This window comes from Ambystoma mexicanum, chromosome 2q (genome assembly GCF_040938575.1).
Source record: "Ambystoma mexicanum isolate Mex_15411 chromosome 2q, UKY_AmexF1_1, whole genome shotgun sequence".
Lineage (NCBI taxonomy): Eukaryota > Metazoa > Chordata > Amphibia > Caudata > Ambystomatidae > Ambystoma > Ambystoma mexicanum.
In genome coordinates, this window is record NC_090924.1 from 458,823,454 (window position 1) to 458,846,451 (window position 22,998).

A 22,998-nucleotide genomic window follows, 5' to 3' on the forward strand; every position below is an offset into this window, starting at 1 on the left:
CAATGACATTTCCAAACCCGAATAATGTCAGACGTGCTCTTTCCGTTTGTGTTTAGTTTGTGTGTTGTAATCAACCTAATAACATTTAATGATTGGTTAAACAATGTTTATTATTGGCATTTAGCTTGCATAAAGTAGTCATCATAAGATAAACGGTGTTCCAGTTGGTTGCTTAAAAAAATACGTATAGGCCTCCATCCTTATCACTAGCAAAAGGGGCAATTCTAGATATATATGATATGATATGTATAACGTTCTAAGTGCGGACCATGGGATCGAACCTGTGTTGCCGACGTGTCGTCTTGCTTTCAATGCGAGCACGTTGCCCCTGAGCTATCCTCCCGAGATCCTGTATCAGCATGCCCTCATAGTAAATACGTGTTCTGTAATCGTGAAACAGAACTCGCGGCCCCTTCACCTGTGGCAATCTTTCGTGTTCTGAAATAAAGGGGGTTTCCTCCTAAACTGGCCTAATAACTCTCCTGAAGAACCCGTTCTCCAAGGCACCCATGATATGCGGGCACACGGTTTCATGGCGCTAAAAGGTGTTTGGTTCTCACTTGATTTGCACATACTCACTGAACGCGCTTCTTTTAATGGTGTTTTCATCAGATATTGGATCTTAAGGGTTGACACAAAAACGGAAGAAACTGCAGCCCTGCTTGCCTATTTGCAAAGGATATATAATAATTTTCAAAATATGAACTGTCTAGTTCCTTACCATTAATGTGTTAACGTCTGCCGATTTCCTAACCCGGAACTCTTTCAGCCTCTTACTTCCACTATTTTGTAAGCTTTTTTTTTAAACGCCTGTCTTCTATTTTGAGAAGTGCCTCAAGACTCTGAGACTGGAAATGACCGTCGCGCAGGACAGGAAGTGCAATTACAACCGGAAGCGTGCAAGGTCAAGGGCTTCCTTTTCTCTTACTTCCCAGCAACACCTTTACATTGCTGCGTATGCAGCCGCCCTCACCTGGTAATGTCGCTGCCCTGTTTCCTTAACAGCCTTACTTTGCACCTGCTTATCCTCGCCCTCACCCCAAAGCCATGTATCTGACAATCTGCCATAAAGTCCTAAAGACCCACACTGGCAACCCTGCCACCCTGCCTGTACCTTAGGAGCAGCGGGGCCGGGGAACCCCTTCATTCATCTTCATACTCTTGAAGTTTTCGGGGAGCTTCTGACTTGTTTTTGATTAAAAGTCATGAATCGATCCGTCCAGGCCATCCATTTCACAAAGGCGAGGCTACAGCGCATCATTTTGTGGCGGCTCCGAGTGACCTTTTTGGCCTCCTTGGCCTTGATGGGGGCTTGCGTGCGCATTTCTGTCATGCAGTGTCATCATCAGTTCCCCTGTTTTGCCTTGGGTAATGCCATTTGCAATATATGGCCACTCCCTTTTGTCTGACGTAGCTCCAAGAGTCTTCCCAAAGGGCCTGGCGTTAGCCGTGGCCTTCCTGCAGGAGGAGGGACTTGCCGTCTGCCGTTCCCTAGATGGCTGGCTAGTGCACACATGTGGGTGGAACCTTGACAGGTTTTGCGATACATCTCCAGAAATTGCACCACAGTCTTACATATGAACTTCTTGGGATTGAGGTGGTCCACTCATCAGGGGTCCATACACTTTCCAGAGAATTGAGCATGCAGACTCCGGCAGCTGGTCTAGAGTTTACAACAGTGCCAGGAAGCCCCACTCAGGAAGTAGCTCACTATTCAAGGGGAAATTGTCTCTCCAGGGTGCCCTACACCAGACCCCATCTCAGACTACTTATCTCATCTACACTCAAATAGGAGGTTTACATCTCCAGAATTCAACAAGTGTCTAAAGTCCTGAATTCAAACAAGATGGCCATGTAGCGTGGCAGCCTTCTGTCAACCTTCGAACCGGATTTCCGCTCTCTCCACCACGAATGAACACAAGTACTTCAGATACCAGCAGTCTGAGGCGCGGTCCAGGAGAATGCGCAGCAAGTGGTCCAGAAAGGAATTGAGGCTGTCATCCTACTGGAAGGAACCGACATGTGTCTTTTGAGCCCTGGAATCTTGTCTTCATTCCAGTGGTACTCCAGGAACTTTCAAATGGACAGCACGACAGCATTGAGCTACCTCAACCACCGGGACAGGGCCAGAGCTTTACCGCCATTTTCCGTGGAAGTTAGGCGGAGCAGCTTCTTTGCTCCACTGTGCATGTTCAGAAAATAGACACTATTCAACCAGACAGATTATTTTACAATAAATAATGGTCGGTACATTAATACTGGTATTTTACTTTTGCATTGTGAAAAAAGGACCATATAGCATGTTCACCCCTACCTACATTTCAAAGTTGTTTTCCTGTTAAATACAGAAGCAAATAGCGGTCACATTTGTTCTCTCCTCGGTTGGCGCAGGACCATGGCGAAATCGAACTTTCTGACTGTGCATTTACGTTTGAGCTAAGTCTTTCATTATTAAGTTGTCACGTGTCGTCCTTTCTTTTCGGTTAAAAAAAGGCCACCACTGTTGCACATTAGACACTGTGGGCCTGATTCACAGGGCGTTTTCCGATGGGATTGCGCCATTATAAAACGATTCTGTGAATCAGGCCCGGTGACGTCTATGTGCTTGAATTTTAGAAAGCAGAACCATCTACCTCAAGGGTTGGCTACCGTTTCATTTGCTACGTCCTCGTTGTTCTGTGCACAGCAGCTGCTACAAATCAAAAGGATAGCGCTGTCCTTGGAGCAGGCAATTTTTCAAATGTTACTTTGTTGCTGGACAATATCCATTTACTGTGACCAAGTTTCCTGTTCCCATTATGTATGACGCTTACGTTGGGGCCCACGTAATAACCATCAAGTGGCACCTGTTAGTCAAGACTGCGACCACTAGGTGGTATTACTGCCCAGCTTATAAGCACTAACTATACGGCTTATAAATGATGTTGATTTGCCCGTATAATAAGATTGTCAATATTGCATTTTCAAAATTAAAACTACGACTACAGTATATAACGCAGAAATGATTCCAAAGACCCGTTTATATCGCATCATGCGTTGATATCGGCGTCGTTTGCCACCGGTTAAAAATGCAAGCCCCATTGGGGTGCTTTGTAAAGATTCAATACTGCCACCTAGTGGTTGCCGAGTTGAATAACAACTAGAAGCGTCTTGACAGTCCCTTATGGTCCATTTCTGTGATTCTATTTAACGTGTCCCCATCAAACATTATCGAGATCTGACTTATAGTCCAAAAACACCATACAAATGTGACATATACCAAATTGTAATTCGTGACTGTTCAACAAATTATTTGAGCAGTAGCTGGGGTCAATTTTTCTGGGAAGTTGTGGGGTATTATTATTACTATTATTATGGTATTTACTGAGTGCGGACCTAGCTTTGAGAAGCAACTGAGCACTTTACAGAGGTAACAGAACAGATACACAACAGAGCACTTTACAGAGGTATACAACAGTACAGATGCATAGCAGAGCGCTTTTCAGATGTAGCAACAGAACAGATGATACAACGGGTGTTAGGAAAAACAGGGGCACAGAGGAGGGGTACAGCTGCTGGTGGGGAGGAAAAGGGGGTGGCACCGTCTAGCAAGGTAGGTGGCTCGAGGTGCGATGTGATGGCCTAGGTGTTGAGGAGGAGAGACACATTGAAGAGGTGGATCTTGAGTTCTTTTCTGAATTGTAGGAACGTGGGGGCAAGTGTGATGTTGACTGGGAGGAGGTTCCATACTCTTGGGGCATAGGAGGAGAAGGCTTGTTTTCTGGTGCCTTCCTTTTTGCAGTGGCAGATTTAAAGTCTGCACGTGTCCTGGCTTCTGGCGGCGCGCTGCCCACCGGAGATGCTGAGTTTCTCTGCGAGGTATCTGGGTGGCTGCCTTAAAGATGAAGCAGCAAGACTTGAAGGTGATTTTTGTGTGCAGTGGGAGCCGGTGAAGGTTGGTGAGGGCTGGGGTGCTGTAGTCATATCTGCATAGACCCTTGATGAGGCGTGCGGCTGCGTATAGGACACTTCTCAGGGGCACATGGGAGGACGACGGGAGGCCACAAGGCGTGCTTTACCCCCATCCAGGTGGGATAGGACCAGTGCTTGAACAGTGGATCTAAAGCTGTCCACAGAGAGAAAGGGCTTGACTTTCCGCAGGAGGGAGAGCTGATACCAAGCTGTCTGAGTTTTCTTAGCTATGTGTGTCTTGAAGGGGAGGTGTTTGTTGATGTGGAACCCGAGGGACTTGGCACAGGCGGTGAACTTGAGTGTGAAACCTTAAAGATTCATGGTTGTTAGCCAGGTCTGTATGTCTGGTTGTTCGGTGTTGTTGGTGAAGAGTAGGAATTTGGTCTTGATGGGGTTGAGATTCAAGTATGCACTGGACATCCAAGACTGGACCAGCGAGAGGCAGGTTTTGAGCCATTGTACGTCCTTGATGGAGTTGATCTTGAGGTATAGCTGTGTGTCATTGGCATATTGGCAGATGTGGATGTTGTGTGTGGTTAGGAGGGCTCCCAATAGCTCTATGTATAGATTGAAGATAACTGGGGAGAGGATGGAATCCTGCGGGACTCGACAGGTAGCATTGGCGATATAGAGAAGTGCATCTGAACAAACTGTTGGTGAGGTGGGACTTGAACCAGTGTAAGACAAGGTTGCTGATCCCCATGTGCTGAGGGTGGCTGACATGGTGAAACGCATTGTGTTGACTGTAGGTGATAACTTTGTCATAGATCTGCACAACTATGCCCTGCAAAGACACTTTGACAGCAATTTTGGTTTGGAAGGAGTGGACGCATTGTGGAACACTGTGTATGAGTGCAATTTTGCTGCTATGCATGCACTTTGCAAAGACCTCGCCACTTTTGCAGCAGTAGATGTTATCGTCATCCACTACGGCGGCATGCATATGGGTTACTTGGCTTGCTTAGATTTGTTCCGTAGACTAAGGAGATTGCTGGATGTCGTGAGGACAGTTTTTCCCACCGCCAAGGTGCTTTTCTCATCCATAATACCACAAAGAGTATGGGCCACTGCTCATGGATGTTGTCCCGAGCCAGACGCAGGAAGGCGTCTCATCAACAGAAGCATGTATACTTTTTTGTCTGCTCGTGGAATGTTCTTCTGCAACAATGAGCTAATTAGTTGTGGAAATTCTGAGATTTTCCAAGAAAATTGCATTTTGTTGTCACCCATTGGCATTGCAGTTTTGTTTGCCCGTTTACAGGATGCAGTGAAGAGTTTACTGTACTAATGAAAGGGTGTTTATGTAGAAGCATCTAAAACAAATCAAAACAAACAGGCTATTTTAAGAGCCGTCCCTTACCACTAACTCCCCCATCCTCGTTGCAAGTTATTCCCTCACACCCGCACCCAGCACAAAAGCCACATCTGGGGATTTTGCGGGTGGTGGTTACGGAAATGGAACTGTGGGGGTTGTCCAATCAGATGCTTAGGGTGTGCAGCAATAGGAAGAGAGACTCCTGCTTCACTCGGACCGGCCCTCAACGTACTTGAGGACCCGCACGTGCCACATTCACCGTTTCTCACCATGCTGGCCTATGGAAATGGGACTGTAGCGATTGTCCTATCAGGTGGTGCTCAGGGTGTGCATCACAGGAAAGCGTATCAATAGGAAGAAGGACTCCTCCTGATTTACTGGAGCACGGCCCTCGCAGTACTTGGAGAAAGGCACTTGCCCCATTCTGCGCTTCTCACAGTGCTGGCCAATGGAAATGGGACTATGGCCTTTGGCCAATCAGGTGCTCAGGGTGTACGTCACAGGAAAGAGCATTAATAGGGAGATGGACTCCTCCTGCTTTACTGGGGCACGATCCTCGCGGTACTTGGAGAAAGGCACGTGCCACATTCAGCGCTTCTCACCATGGTGGCCAATGGAAATGGGAATATGGCCTTTGGCCAATCAGGTGCTATGGGTGTACGTCACAGGAAAGGGCGGCAATTATTTGTTCCACTACTTTGTGTAATGCGGCTGGCCAACATGGCAGCCCACACAGTTTTCCTCGTGGGTGAGGCCTTTGTGGAAGATCTGGTTGTGTATGCCATCCAAGAAGGCTTTTTGGCAATTTCGGTTTGGAGGGAGTGGAGGCTTTGTGGCACAGTGTAGAAGCGTGCTATTTTGGCGGGGTGCTTGTAGAATGTCAATGCATGGCCACTTCTGGATCTGTACATATTGTGGTTGTGCACTTTGGAGCCATCTTTTTGGGTTTCATGCCTTCTTCCCATTCTTTCCGTCAACTGAAAAAGATGATGAAAGCAGTGCAGCACATTTCTTTCCACTGCCAAAGTGCTTTTCTTATGTATACCCACGAGAATAGTGTGGAACTATTCCAATGATTCCTGTCACCAGCCAGAGGTCGGAAGAGGTCTCATCAATAGAAGCATGTGTGACTTCTTGAGTGCTGTTGGGATGTTCTCCTGTGAGAATGATAACATTTGTTCTCGCTATATACACCTTTTCAAAGGAAACAGCATGTCATTGTTGACCAGTCGCAATGACATTTTCTTTCAAAATCTACAGGCTGCAGTGAAGACCCTATTGTAAATCTGTGAGCTGACGTTGAAAATACAAACGTACTTGTACAAACCGCAAAAATGGTGTTTGTTTGGAAGCACCTTTATAAAAAAATAAAAAAACAAAGGCTCTTTTAAGAGCCGCCACACCTAACGATGTCCCCTACTGTGGTTGAAAGTTATTAAACCACTCCCGCTCGCGCCCCAGCACGAAAAAGTCAGCAAATATCACAATACTTACAGGGTGGCACGTGTTAGATACACCCCTTTTGCAGCTGACGCCCATAGAAATGGGCTAGTTGAGCCTAAGGGATTGATCAATACGTTTTCTGGGTGTGGTGTGTATGCACACAGTGTGGTACACAGTGTATTTGTCGAAAGACATGCAGAGGGTGTGGTTATGGCTGTGTGTTTCACGAGACACAGCCTGCAGGTTTTAAGGGACTTCAAAATACAGTAACTGAAAGTGAATGGAAAACACTGTGCAGTGGCTGCTCCTTTTGGAATCTATCATGTGGATGTATAGTATAGTGCTATGGAGTACGTACAATGAAGTGATTGATTTTGGTTTGTCTGTGTGACACTTTGGTGACAGGCAATCATGTCGATATTAATGGTGTTGATTGTGGATAGAAAATTGCACAGCACGTTATACGAGTTTCAGTGTCCTTTGCGATAAAGGCAGCACTTGCCCAGGTCATGCATTTGTTTCCGATCTCTTGCATAACTTTCTATAGTATTATGCAGACATCGATGTGGCTGTGTCATTTTCTATTTGGTTCGCAAATGGAGAGAGAACGGTACATTGTGAAGAAGTGTATTTGTGTCTTTGGATGACTTGTGAAAATGACGTACTTCACAGATGGGATTATGAAGTTTCACAGTATTAACACTTTTCCCCAGCTATAACGTTCATATTACTATGCATGCCATCCCGATTTCTGCACACCCTTTCCAAACGGCCTTGGTGCCCTTCTTGAAAGTAGTGAAACATTTTTGCAGTAAGTGTTGCACACTGACAGTGTTCAAAATGCTCTGTAACACCTAAAGAAACCTCTTTCTACAGAGACCCCCTTTCCAACCGATTGAACTACTGTGTTTTGCACAGTGCCACGATTCCCGCCCTGCATCTGTTCATTGGCAATTCCATTGTTCATCTCGAAAAGGTGCTTTCTTTATTTCCCTTTTTTCCTTTTCCAGTTTATTTTTCATTTCGTATGGTCTTCTGACACACCCCACAGAAGGAACCAGCAGGAAAGGCCTGGTCCAGAAGGGGCAGGACCTACATGGATACCATAGGGGATGTGCCCAGAGATGGAATTATTGGGTGGCCCTGACTTACATAGGCGCCAGTCATTGTCATGCTCCCAGAACGACCCTTTCCACGCACTTCCAAGTACCTTCCCTCTGTAGAGTAGCACATTGCAGTACATGCACAACAAAATGCCCTTTGCTGTGTAAGGGTCTGTAGCACGCCGTATGTTCTGCAATGATGTTTTAGAGCTCCACTGCCCTACAGGAGTGCCCCTTTTGTTGCCCGCAGCAGATGTGGCAAATGCTGTACATGCATTTATCCCATGTTATTGTTGGAAGGGCGGTACACTGCCCACTGGTCCCTTGTGCTTTCATTTTAGTTGTCATCACATGTAGTACAAACACTTCATGCTACGCCATTACTCTTAGGGGTACCATTCACGGAGATGCACACATTCTGGAATACAAGAATATTTACAACAACGCGAAACACAGCTTCATTACGTGGAGGAGGAAGGCATTTATTCTGTGTGACCCATGCAGGTACAGTACTTTTCTAAGCACCACTAACATTGTTTGCGCTCTGCATATTGCACTGTTTGCTTACTTGCCTTTACATGCACTTGTATGTGCATGAGCAAGCTGCACCAACGTTGCCATTTTGCAGACTGATTACAAACTCTTCCACCTGCAGTTACATGTTTTCTTCAACTGTACGACCCGCAGGTGACCTCTTGACATTTTCCGTCACACTGCTCAGTGCAGACACGATGTGTCTGGTTCACGGGTCATGGAAAGGCAAGCAGCACATCAATCAAATTAATGTGACATTTACCACGCCCACGTTACACTGCAGGTTGCTGTTCCTTGTTTATCAATGGGCATCATACAGTGAGGCGTGCTTTAGCCACGCATTGGTAGGTTTTCAGAGCCACCCACGTAGTGGGCAACAGTACTTGAAATACGCTAGCCTACTGTATGAATGCATAGGGCTGGCGACAGGGGCAGTGTTACCAGCACACAGTAGATGATCTATGCATGGGTATATGTGTGGAACGGATACACGTGCGCTTCCACAACTACTTAAAAGTGCATTAGATCATGCGGACATGCGGACGCTAATGGAGTCCTACGGATACTTGCAGTGTGCTTTGATGTCATGGGTGTTATTCCTTGCACTGCACACTGGTGGCGTGAGTTATGGTTGCTTAGCCTACCATAACTGTCGAATTTGTGGCGGGTTTCGGTTTTACCTGTAACCATAACGTCCCTTTAACAATGTTTTTCCATTAAATTTCATAGGTTTTTGCTAGTGCAACTTAACCATAACGTCCCTTCAACAATGTTTTTGTGTACTGATTTATTATTTGATTATTTGTTGTTTTATTTATCTCCTGTTGTCTTTTGAGCAAATTGTTATTAGTGTTTATTATTTCTTGTTTTTATTTGCTACCGACTCTCACAGCTGCATTTTTGATTTTACTATGAGAGGACTACATGTCCCAGAATGCATATTGTTGTGTACTACACACAGCACATGCATCCTGAGCGTGCTTGTTCTACTTCTTGATGAGCCTCCATCCCCGACACCCGCTTGTTCAAAAGCACTGTTCAGCTGAAGCTGCTGAGGTGGGTCAGAAGAAGGAGGCAGACACATAGTGGACATTATAATGTTCTTTTATTTAAATAATAAGGAAACAGGCTTTACTCACCCTATCGCTATAGGGGGAGTCCCTAGCTAACTGAATTAAACTACGGTGCTCTTCTTCATCATAAATCCAAACTCAAAATGTCCTCAGTCCAACCCTAAATCTACCTGACCCTATGAATAACAACTAAAAGTGGCCAAAGAAGGTTTCTCTTCTGGCTTTCTCCCCTTGGCCATTTGTCATTAGACTTTCTCTCAGGGTTATTTTGTTATACACCAATCTTCAATATGCAAATGTCTCTTTTAGAAATTCCGTTCCTTATGGGTTCACTCTGTACTCTTAGCTTATAACACTTTAGACAGTTTCTCATTAAGTAGTCTTCCCACACTCCAACAATGATCTCTTTTCGAATTATCTCTTGTGGTCTTCTCTCTCTCGCCCAGGATATTTGTTTAGACTTTCTTAATGATTCACAATCATTCTTATTCTCCAGGTTTTTGAATAATTCCTCAGATATCAGGTTACACTGTTCAATGTTCCATTATCACCCTGATCACAATTATAGTCCCTTCTCTTTATTACATCTTGCCCCGGCGGCTTCCCGCTTCTGCAGTTCACCCTTGTACCTTAATTTGTCATGGGTGACCTTCTGCGGCTTGGCGCTCGCTCAGGTATGTTTGTTTACATTCTTGCTTCTTGCTTTCTGGCTTCACATGCATACCGGACTCGGCGTCTCTGCAGCTGGCCGCGTACAGTGAACAACGCCGGATGGGAGCTCTCAACACACCCTGTCGTCCAGGTTTCGGCATTGTTAGATGGGTACCTGGCCCACCACAGTACTTCTGTTGTTGCGCCACCACGTTGGATGGTTCCTCGAACTTCGTCCTGCGAATGGCTTTGCCATTGTCTGCTCCGCCGGGCCACCAGCATCTGTGCTTGGTGTTTGTGGCTTCTCGCAGCTCCGTGGATTCTGCGGTCAACTCTTCTCTGCCTCTCCACAGTGATCTGACATCAGGGGCTTGGGTCATGGTGGTGGGGTAATTTTGCAGGCCCTGGAACTATTTGAAAAACAAGCCTCACCAGCAGCCCTTTGTGGTTCTAAGATCTGGGGCTATTCCAACACATCTCTCCTATTTTCAATCGAGAATATATTGAAGAAGCTATTGCTAGGAGACTTCTCCCCGAGCTACAAGGGAACATCGTGCTGATGATGATCTTCATCGAGGTACCCTGGAAGCAAGCCCCAAAAGGCTGTCGACCAGAGAAGGGGTTCATTGAGAATCTTGAAGTGAAGCACCAGGACATCGAGGCCATCGATGTCCATTGCCGTCGACTAGGGTTTGCAGGATCTCGGTACCTGCTGGAAGCCAGCCGAGTCATGTTGCCCAGAAGCAGGGACAGCTGACACTGTGCTGCACGGCAACCAGAGCCGCAACAATCCACCTTGCCTAAGAACATTGAATGAAGGGCTCACTTGCCATCACTGTCGACTGCTTTGTCCTGCCAGAGAAAGTCGAAGTCGTCGATGACCAAGGAGTATCCGCGGGTGGGTTTCCCGCCACACCTAAGCCAACAAAGATACTGACAGAGTGACGATGCGTATGCCCGGCCGCCTCCAAGGCCCGCTATGCATGCCCCCTGTCTGCTCGCAGTCCGCTATCTGTACGGCCTGGGGTCTCGCCTCCTACACTGTGTCCTGGGAAGCACTGATATCACTCTGAGCTTTCCCACTCCACAGCATTCTATAATCACAATGCCTCCTCTGCTTCAGCAAACTCGCCCTGCTCTGAAGTCTGCAACTGTGGCCACGTTATGGAGGTACCATCAAATCACTATGATGCTGAATGCTTTCAACTTATCTTTTTGACTCCAGATGGTTCAATGATCTAGAATCTGAGTGTATTCATATTGGACTTTTGAATCATTACATTCTCATAGTGGTCCTGAATCATGCTGTGTTCATTTAATGACTTTGAATCATGGCATGCACATGCTGGACTCTTGCTTCACAATGTGCTCAGCAGTGACGTTTGAATCCTTGCGTGTTCACTCCATCTGTTTGTTTGCTCCTGGTCACTAATTCTCAGTCTTTTCTTCCTTTCCGTGCCTGCACCGTCTCTTCCCTCCACCCTCCCCCCACCATAATCAATGCACTTGCACTATCAGTAGCATGGCCAGGCCTATTATGATAGTTTTGTCTGTCCCTCCCCCCCGTCCCTCCTTTCCCTCATTTATCGTCAATGTTCTTACACTATCAGAAATTTCGTCAGGCTTAGTATGATAGTTGTGTCTGTTCCTCTCCCTCCTTCCCCACCCCTCCCTCCTTCCCCTTATTTATTGTCGATGCTCTTGCACTATCAGAAATGTCGTCAGGCCTATTACAATAGTTAATTATCCATTCTTAATGTCTAAAAGCCTTATAAGAATGTCATTGTATTTTCCCTTGCTCCCCCCCTGCCTTGAAGCCCTTTGAAACACATGTGTATAGGCGCTATACAAATAGACTATCATATCATAGCTGACCAGATTGCCCTTAGACCTGCATTATACTGGGTAAGACTTTGGTTGTCCCTGAGTTTAGTTCCCTATGGAGATGCCCTGAGGGAATTTTACAATTAGAAGGTGCAAAGAGGTGTGATTGGATTGTCCATGCAAGAGAATTGTTGTGTAGGTTGAATGTTAAATCCTTATGGGACAATCCTCCTGAGTGTCAAATAACATCTAAAGCCAAACTCAAAGTAATTGCGAAGAGCAACGCCCTTGAATAGTTAGAAGTATTGAGGTGCTCATTGAAGAATGGCCCAGAATTCTTACCTTGTAACAGGATGGCAAAATGCAAACATATATTAGACGAAATTCATCCCCCCCTATGAACGCTCCCTTTATATTTGCTTTAGGCTTGGGATCTTGCATAAAGCCTGATGCACCCGGGCATGGTCGCTGTGAACATCTGGCGAATGTGCCCTTTGCAGATTGGCAAATTAATCTTTGACTCACTTCCTGTTAATCTGCCCTGTTTCACAAGAGCTAAGGCGTAGACACTTAAAAAGCTGTATTGATTGATGCAAGGATAAGGAACACCCGAGAAGCTATTCTGTTTTTAACGTGCTAATTGGAGTGGGAAGTTGTGCTTGCCTCGGCTAGATACGTGCATCGTACCTGGATACGTGCATCGTACCTGGATACGTGCATCGTACCTGGATACGTGCATCGTACCTGGATACGTGTTACTAAGAAGGAGGGTGATGAGTATTTTTAAAATCTTACACTGGCAAGTGATATGAGGCTGAGAGCTTGCTCTACTCATACGGGGTAATTCTAGCAGCAAGATAATAATTAACGTATATCCCATTTTAAGATTTATATGTGTTCTTAATATTTTTGTGGGTATAATGCAAGAATTGTGTGTAAATTGATTGACTGTGGTGATGAATTGTGCTGAAGGTCTAATCCAAATAAAGCTTTTAAATGAAAAATGAGAACTGTAAATTAGTGTTAAGACGTCTTTATAGATCGCCATGCGCTCTGCAATACAAAACTAAAAAACGAAGCCTTCACGCACATAATGGTGGCTGCTAGCAGGCTGGCGGAGAGAGAGTTGAAAAATGTTTGTGAAGAGGGATTGGCCAGTATGACTTGGGTGACTTGGGCAGGGTCCTTGCGTATGGTAAGCTGGTGTTTCTGACAAGTATGAAGGCTACCCGAAACAGTAAAATTAAAATATAAAACAGCATGTTGTTTTAATTCTGCAGTAATTAGGACCTGTGCATGTTGATCCCTGGGGGTATTACCTAAACCTTTCCAGCATTGTCATGGCCATAATTTTAAGGGTGAGGCACGGGTGTTTGTCCCCTCAAATGCTTGTGGCATACCATTTTGTCCCACTCATTTGGCAGACGCCCCTTTCATTTAGATGTCATGTTCCCCCCACGCCCCAACCTTTTCAGGAAAGTTGCTCCACTGAGCATTGCTACACAGAATAACCTCAGCCACCAAGCCGTGTAACAAAATCCTTCTTCAAGCTTCATAAGCTTTCAGTCCAGATTTTCCAGAATATTTATGTTGTGCCCTATTTGTCAATGGATAAACTAAAGCAACACAATGACATTTTAAAAATCGATTAGAGGAGATTGTATTGAACACATCTTTGACAACTACTCACTTGGAGGCCAGTGTCCTAACCATTTCACTTGCAATGCTGTATGTATGAAGCCTGTTAAGGTGTAGATGAGAATGTAAACATACTCATAGGTTACAATGTTCACGGCTTGACCAAAAACCTTGTGCATTGGAGTTCTGGCTTCTTTCCAGGGCCATTTTGTGGAGAGATGCTGGTACTTTCTCTTTAGGCCTATTGGTGATGTAGAGAAGAAATAAATCCAATGCGTCAAGTTTTGTTAAACAATTGAAGTTCCCTAAGATGGTCCATTATACAAGATGTTCCATGTTGTTGTTCTTTTCTGCATTATGATGTTCACGCATTGTTTTGTGTCTTCAATAAAATATGTTAACAACAAAAAAGAAAATAAATAAATCAACCAAAGGTCACTCGCTGAGACACCGAATTGCGTATCGCTCCAAAGGGTGCATTGTGTATCGAGCGATATCACAAATGTCCATGACAAGTACAGTAGTAACAAAAACGCACCCACAGTTCATCACCATCCCATTTACACTCATTGTGGGTCCTTTTTAATCAAAACATATATTGCACGGAGGGCACCACCTCCATTTGCATTATTGTGTCCACCCCGCTCCCAAACTCCTGACAAAGGCACCAAAATGTGGCAAAACAATGTTTTTACTACACCTTTAATGAACCTCTTCACCTGGAAAATATGGAAAATGACTCCCATTCTCTTGCAAAAATGTGTTTGAATGTATTTGTGCTTTGACTTCTCTAAAAAATTAACAATTAGTATAAACAGTTTCCCAAAATATTGATTAAGAACATCTGCATGGTAAATTAATTTCTCTGAACGTTTCCAGTTTTAAGCACAGTTCCACTTTTAAATCCAATAATAGTGTTTTTATATTTGAGAAAATAAATATGTTTCTATATGCACGCAGCAGTAGGAGGACACATGCAAAACCCGCCGCTCGGAGTGCGTTTCGCCCCAGGAAGTCTGACTAAAATCATGTGAGAATGCAAATAAAGTGGTTACAATTGTGCAACAAATTGTGGGTTTGCAGATATCCTGTTCATGTCCTTCTACTGCGTTCTTTGTGGAGTTTGTCTCTCCTTCATCCTTTCTTCCATTATTTAGTCTGGGCCCCTGACACTGTATTTGAACACCCTAAGAATGGATCCTCCGAAAAATCTCAGCCGCGTCTGCTGGGAGGAGGGTCGAGAACAGCAGTCTGAGGGGGGAAAATCTTTTCAACTCAAATCTGAGCATTTGTGAACTATCCACAATGATGGAGAAAGCCATCGCCACCCAAAATCCAAGAAGGTATCCCTGTCAACTCACCCACTTTGGTCGGGTGTCACCCACCCCAGAGTCAGTTCACTCACCCGCCAATCCGCTTGACCGTCCATAATCCTCTTTTTTCACCCGTCTTGGCAAATCAAAAGGTTGACGGGTATGAGAAGGCCCACCATGCCACTTCATTTGGCCGGTCATGCTGTCACTCTTTCATAGGAGTCATTGTAGAAATGGGCATCGCGAAATGGCCCTGAGCACTGCAGCGGCATTCCCTCACTGCCTCAAAATAATGTTTCATCTGCTGAGACTCTTATTTTAGATTTTCCTTGTGCACATATGATATGATATGATAGTTTATTTATATTGCGCCCATAAGGGCATAGCAACCTTTAATATACTTGTTCAATTTAACAGCACTGCAGAGGAGGGATGGCTGCCTCAGGGCTATAGGAATGTGTCCTACTAGACATAACAGCAATATGCCCAGTGTAGCATTGATAGTTGTCATAGGGTGGCATTATTTGGGGCATTTGAGCTGACCTTGGAATATGATGGCAGCACCTGTACATTTGTTGTTATGCCTTTACATATGATTGGTGTAGCAGGCATTGTGTTGGAATTTATGGAGCATTTAAAGCAGCACATGGCATATGATGACAGCACCAGCCCATGTAGGGACTAGACTTTACATATGGTGATATCCCCACCAAGTACTGACACATTTGCCAAGTACTGCCCTCTTTTGCCCACTTACTTGCATCTTTTGAAGTAAGGTGGTGCTGAATCCTGCGCACTTGCTCAGAGAGTGATGGTACCACCTGGCCATAAAATGTCAACAGCTGGAAAATGCTGTGAGTACTTGGGCAGCTGATGTCAGTACCTATCAAAGTCTACACTACACAGAAGTCATAGTTATTGGCTTTGCCTGTGCTTGTATATCTCGTATTGATGATTGAATTTTGTCCAGTGTTCAGCTCACCTGCCTCTCCCCATCAGTGCCTCATGCTCTAAGGCGAGGCGATAAGAAGCCATAGCTTTTCTCCTACCTCAGTGTTTATCAAGGGCGCATTTGGGAATTGACTTTCTCCAGCATTGGATCTTTCATGGATTCACATGCTTAGAATATTCCCCGTCGTCAGGCTGGGAATCCCCGGTACATTATATAGACCCTTTCCCGTAGGAAAACTTTTTCGACGCTTATGCGTCCTACCCACCTCGTTTTGTATCATGCGTGCCCGCGCCGTCAGGACGCCATGATATAAATACAGGACCCGCCCCCGCGCTCCCTCAGATTTCAACCGTCTTTCAAAGTAGTGGGATCCTCGTGGTTACTGCTAGTCGAAATTAGGTTGTATTTTCGCTTCGGCGACGTTACATTCTGGAAAAAATATGTCCGGAAAAGCTTTATTTCGTCCTTGTGCGACATGTGGACTCAAAAAAGTCTATGAAGGTGATGCCCACATGGATTGTATCTACTGTCTCCACCCGCACCACACGGCGGATGCATGCGAAATATGCCAGGGTTTCTCCCAAAAAACCCTTAAAGACCAGAAAAGAAGGTTGGTCTACTGGCTTAACGACGGAGCGGGTGCCTATCCGGCATCAGAAGTTGGCTCCACGGCCTCCAGGAGCAAGTCGGAACCTCCCTCGAAGAAGGTGCGGCCTGTCGAAAAACGCCCTGCGGACAAGCATACGGGGAAGCATGCTGGGTCTTCCTCATCACACAAAAAGTCCTCCTAGTCCTCATCCTCTAAGACGGAGAGGCAAGCGGCATCAAAATCCTCCTCAGGGGACCGTCCTAGGTCTTCCGTGAGTCGAGACTCTTCAGCAGGGAAGTCGGCAACGAAATCAGCTACGAAGTCTAAAGGCTCGGTGCCGGCTACTTGCTCGTCGACCCCGGTGTCGCTGACGATGCCTATTACTATTCAGGCAGCAGCGGTGGGGATTCCTTCGTCGACGGTGACTCAATCTATGGCCTGGCAGCCAGAGGTTTGTGACCCGGCCCCCCCTGAGGTCCTACTGCAGCCAGACATGGCCTTGTCGGTGGAAGGAGAATGTGGCATGGTTATGCAGCCGTCGGACTTGGGTTTACGGCCTTCCAATACGTCGACGACGAGTGCGAGTGGGGGTGTGGTCCCTCTATCCTCAACATTGCTGACCCCCCAGACGGTTTTGTCTCTGGATGTGCTTAATACACTTCAGAAGCTCCTGCAACGTCTGGATACGCAGATCCCTCAGCCTGGCACTTCATCGTTGATATTTTCTGCACCTTCCGTCGACGAACAAGCTCAAGCAGCTCGCTCGACGACCAAAAGCCCGTCGGCCTCCCAGGTGGTGAAGGATCGTCCTCGAGCGCAGGAGGAGGGTGAGCTATCGGAGTCCGATTCTATACGAGGTGACTCAGGGTCGGACATTTCCCTGTCACCGTCGAGAGACCCAACATGGAATTCGGATGTAGAGGTAGAGTCTACGAGGAGCCAGGCACAACCATCTCCTCCGGATGATGTGGGAGCCTTCCATGCAATGATGGGAAAAGCGTGTTCCGAGTTCGGCTTAATTCCTGAGGAGCAAAAGAAAGACTGTTTTCTTTTTGATCACATGGGTCAAAGGAGGAAATCGGTATTTGCCATCCCAATCCTGGACCACGTGTGGCAAGAAGGCCTCAAGACGATGCGTCATCCGTTCTCGGAACCGGCTATTAAGGGGCGTATTGAGAAAAAGTTTAAAGCTCCGGAGTCCACTCCAAAATGTCTAACATCACAGCCTCTGTCAGACTCTGTGGTATCGGCGGCAGCGGCTAGGAAGGCCAGAGTACAGCAAAAATGTTCAACCCCACCAGAAAGCGAGGCCAGGAGGCAGGACGCCTTTGGAAAAAAGGTGCTCTCAGTCGGCGCCACGACGGTAAGAGCAGCCAACTCCTTGGCGATTGTATCACGATACGATAGGGAGATGTGGCATAAACTAGCCCCTATCCTAGAACATCTGCCGGAAGAACATCGAAAAGCAGCCATGTTGCTAGTACGAGATGGTGAGGAGGCCTCGAACCACGCAATTAATATTGCGGTGGACCTAGCAGAGTCTGGTTTCAAACAAATCAATCATGGCGTAGTACTACGTCGACAAGCGTGGCTCAAATGTACTACTTTCAGACCTGAAGTCCAATACAAAGTCCTAGACATGCCATGTGAAGGAGAACATCTGTTTGGAGACAAGGTAGATGAAGCCTTGAAGGGGATGAAAGAAGACACGGATACCGCTAGGTCTCTCGGCGCCCTCCAGACAGGTAGAAGTTTTCGCTCTTTTCGCCCCTTCAGGGGTGCTTCCGGAAACTCCCGCTTTGGAGCCTCTAGGGACCATGGATTTAACAGGCCCTCATACTCCTCACAAGGTTACAGACGTGCATCCCAGTCGGCACGTAGAGGCAGAGATTATCAAGCCTCCAGACGACGCGGCTCGGGTCCCTCGTCGACGAAGGACAAGCAAACCAGCAACCAATGACGGCCTTCGGAACGTCCTGGGGGGTCGAGTCTCTCATCATATCGACCAATGGAAATGCATCACCACAGATCGATGGGTTCTGGACACGATTCGCATGGGTCATGCGCTGCAATTCAAAAACAAGCCTCCAAGTCTTCCGCCAGTGTTTTCGGCCCAGCCCCACCTTCGAGTTCTAAGACAAGAGGTGGCGCTTATGCTGCAAAAAGGAGCAGTAGAACGGGTTCCTGTGGCACAGGAAGGACAAGGGGTTTATTCCCGGTTCTTCGTTGTCAAGAAGCCAAATGGAAAATGGAGGCCCATTCTCGACCTGAGGGTACTCAACAAATGGCTAAAGAGCTCAAAATTCAAAATGCTAAAGCTCCAGGAGGTTATCAGGTCAGTGCAACCCATGGATTATCTGTCGTCGCTAGACCTTCAAGACGCATATTTTCATATCCCAATACGTCCACGACACAGGAGATATTTAAGGTTCGTCGTCGGGCGAAAGCATTTTCAGTTCAAGGTCCTCCCGTTCGGTCTCAAGTCCTCCCCCAGGACGTTCACCAAGTGTTTGGCCCCTATAGCGGCCCATTTAAGGAAGGACGGTCACCATGTCTATCCCTTTCTAGACGACTGGCTGGTCAGAGGTTCGTCCATGGAACAAACACGAAACAGTCTGTTGGCCACGATGTCCCTCTTACAGGAACTGGGCTTTGCGATAAACTTCAGCAAGTCCTCCGTAGAGCCTTCGAGGACCTTGGTCTTTCTAGGAGCGGAGTTTCATACGCACACAAGCCTTGTAAGACCATCCAGCGAAAGAATACAGAAGCTACAAAGCAAGGCGCCGGAATGGAGATGCGGTACCAGGGTGTCGGTGCGCAAATACATGTCTCTGCTAGGGACCATGTCATCCTGCATTCCGTTGATAAACAACTGCCGTCTGTTTATGAGGCCTTGCCAGGAATTTCTAGCGGACCGTTGGGCGCAGAGCCAAGGTCGCTGGTCCGACAGACTGGTCATCGACGAACAACTGGTACAAGCACTCTGTTGGTGGAGAGTTTCTACTCATTTAACGAAAGGAATGCCTCTGGTGGAACCGGAGTTCCAGAAGACGGTGGTGACGGATGCATCGCTGAGCGGATGGGGAGCTCATCTGGATACGTTACAGGTACAAGGCCGGTGGTCGTTACAAGAGTCCTCCCTGCATATCAACCTGCTAGAACTGAGAGCAGTGCGGTGGGCTCTAAAATCTTTTCTTCCTCAATTGAGAGACTCTGTGGTGCGTGTCATGACGGACAACACGACTACAATGTTTTACCTAAGGAAACAAGGAGGAACACGTTCCAGGTCCCTGTCGATGGAGGCACAGAAAATCTGGCATTGGGCCCTGCAACACAACATGCTAATCTTGGCGTTCCACCTGCCAGGTGTGAGAAATGTGGAGGCCGATGCCCTCAGCAGGGAAATGAACGAAGTTCACAAATGGGTGCTGAACGACCAGCAACTACAACATGTATTCAAGAAGTGGGGACATCCTTCCATCGATCTGTTCGCGACGAAGGACAACAGGAAATGCCCGCAGTATGCAAGCAGATGGCCTCAGCAGGGCTCACTGGGGGATGCGTTCTCCTTCCCATGGACGAACAAATTCCTGTACGCATTCCCTCCATTTCCTCTTATCCGGAGGACGTTGCAATGGATCCTCAAGTACCCATGTCGGGTGATTCTGGTGGCCCCGTATTGGGCCAGACAGGTGTGGTTTTCAGACCTGCTGCACATAGCGGCGGCGGAGCCAATGAGGTTCAGGAAGATCCCCAACCTTCTGTCTCGACAGGAGGGTATCGTTTGGCATCACGACCCGGACAGCCTCAAGTTGACGGCCTGGCTCCTGACTTCGCCGAATTTGGTCAGCTAACAATTCCGGAGGAGTGTCGTCGTATTCTGCAAGCGGCAAGAGCACCTTCCACAAACACTTCATACTCGTACAAATGGAGGAGTTTCTGTCAGTGGTGTGTGGATCAACCAGGTTTGGTTCCGCAGTCGATTACGCCGGAACAGCTCCTTCCATACTTGCTGTTCTTAGCTCAAAAGGGCTTATCGGTGTCGTCGATAAAAGTACACCTGGCCGCCATCTCCAGGTTTACACGTCAACGACATTCCGCACCATTATTCAGCGACCGCCTGATTAAGCACTTCCTTAAAGTTTTGTTTAGGAGTTTCCCTCCCGAGAACAGATTTCCTCTGGTGTGGAGCCTCAATCTGGTGTTAGCGTCTCTTATGAAACCTCCTTTTGAACCAATGTCATCATCGTCTCTAAAGTTTTTGTCGTGGAAATTGGCCTTCCTGGTGGCCATCACTTCAGCCCGACGTATTTCGGAAATCCAAGCTCTAATGGTAGACCCACCATACTTAAGATTTTTCAAGAACAAGGTGGTCCTTGCCACTAACCCACAGTTCATACCGAAAGCTCCTTCAGTGTTCCATAAACATTCCTCTATTGTCTTACCTACGTTTTTTCCAGAGCCATGCTCGGGAGCGGAGCGCACGTTACACACATTAGACGTGAAAAGGGCTCTCAAGTTTTATCTTCATCGCACGCAACCTTTCAGGAAAACGAGGCAATTGTTCGTGGCCCATGGTTTGGGTGCTAAAGGCAAAGCCATTTCAAAGCAAGGACTGTCAAGATGGGTATCGTCTACCATTTCGTACTGCCATTCCAAGGCTGGGAAGCCTCTTCTGCGATGCCCAAGAGCTCATTCAACTAGAGCGGCGGCATCGTCGACGGCGCTGTGGTCTGGAGTCCCTCTGGGGGACATCTGCATGGCGGCTACCTGGGCGGCTACACACACTTTTACCCGCCATTACTGCCTGTCACTACAACATGCCGAAGATACTCGGATGGGACAGGCGGTGCTTCGACACCTATTCCAATAAGGTAAGCCCCGGTTGAGGGGTTAGATCTTGTTGCAATTATGATTGAATATTGTTCGTTTTCTATGTTAACAATTGCTGATGGGTACACGACCATAGGGAACGGGCATTGTGAGGAAAGTATGTGAGTTTGCATGCACGCCTCCTCTTTTCGGGATGGTACTGCTATGTAATCTATTCTAAGCATGTGAATCCATGAAAGATCCAATGCTGGAGAAGGGAATAGTTTCTTACCTGTAACTCCATTTCTCCAGCATTGGTATCTTTCATGGATTCACATGCGCCCGCCTGCCTCCCCTGGGCATGCAAACTGGTTCCCCCACTACTTTGGGGGCCGAAATCTGAGGGAGCGCGGGGGCGGGTCCTGTATTTATATCATGGCGTCCTGACGGCGCGGGCACGCATGATACAAAACGAGGTGGATAGGACGCATAAGCGCCGAAAAAGTTTTCCTACGGGAAAGGGTCTATATAATGTACCGGGGATTCCCAGCCTGACGACGGGGAATATTCTAAGCATGTGAATCCATGAAAGATACCAATGCTGGAGAAATGGAGTTACAGGTAAGAAACTATTCCCTTCCCAGCCAGCATGAGGATGGGCTATCATTTTACACAATAGTTACATTTACTGTCCATGCCTCATGCCAAGACTAAATGAGGGAACATATGGTCAAAGAAGATGGCGGCGAGTTAGACCACCATTGTCCCACATATACTGTTCTTTTACAGGAGGTACGAGAGATCACCCATTTCCAGTATGTAGCCTGGCCTGACCGTGGCATCCCCGACTCTTACGACTGCTTCCTGGAGATGATACGGCTTGTGCGGCAGCACCAAGGGGAGGACCTGGTGCCCATATGTGTCCACTGCAGGTATGAGGGTGAGAATGCCCCGAAAAACTGTGTGTACTTTCTTGACCCATAGCAGGAGCCTAGATGAGCTGAGAAATGTATAATTCCCTCACTGCAATTAGGTGAGGTATAAAGCACATTTATGCCCCATGTTTGTGTGAAGAAAGTAGTAGGGCCTCATTACGGGTTTGGAGGTAGCCATGGTGCTATTAGCGCCATTGCTGCCTCCAAAATCGTGTCTGGGTCCTGGTTCTGTGAATGAGGAATTACCGGGTCATTCCAACCTAGGGCTCAATGGGAATGGGGATGGAGCTAATAACGGGCCCGTTAATAACGGGCCCTTTATTAGCTCCCTGGTCCCCTCACGGGACCCGGAAAGGACGTCTGGTTTTACCAGACGTCCTTTCCGGCTCCCGCGAGGGAACCTCCTAATAGGGCATAATGGGTTTACCGGCACCATTACCAGTGCCGGTAAACCCATTCTGCCAACTTCATAATGAGGCCCTAAGTCTCTTAGATTGGGTGCTGCAGGCAAGCACGAGATCTATTTATCTCTTTCTGTATCTAAGATGGGTGAGGTATGTCTGTTCCCGTTTCACGTGTTCTTTGGGGCCAGCAAAACCTGATTGTCAAAGGTGAGATAAGATGTCTAATATGGGTGCTGCAACTGAAAGGAAAGACTGTCGCCTTGTGTTGGGTGCTTGAGGAGGGGGGGGTCACATGGGAGAGGGTCACATTGTCGGTGCTGCAAAAACAAACCAAGTTATACTGCCTGTCCCATCTTTTACATGCTGCAGGTAAGAAAAACCAATGGTGTGTTCCCGAGTAGGTTTGCTGCTGATGGGAGGACTGCCCTCTCATTTGGCATCCATCATGTGTGCCTGACGGC

General features: G+C 47.0%; 1 protein-coding gene across 2 annotated transcripts in view; it reads left to right on the top strand.

Moving 5' to 3' along the window:
* Window positions 1–22,998, top strand: part of PTPN18 (protein tyrosine phosphatase non-receptor type 18) — a 674,845-nt gene that overhangs the window by 421,721 nt on the left and 230,126 nt on the right. For both annotated transcript variants that reach the window (XM_069647567.1, XM_069647566.1), the window contains exon 8: window positions 21,988–22,130. In XM_069647567.1, coding sequence (XP_069503668.1) covers window positions 21,988–22,130 — 143 coding nt within the window. The remainder of the gene's footprint in view (window positions 1–21,987; window positions 22,131–22,998) is intronic.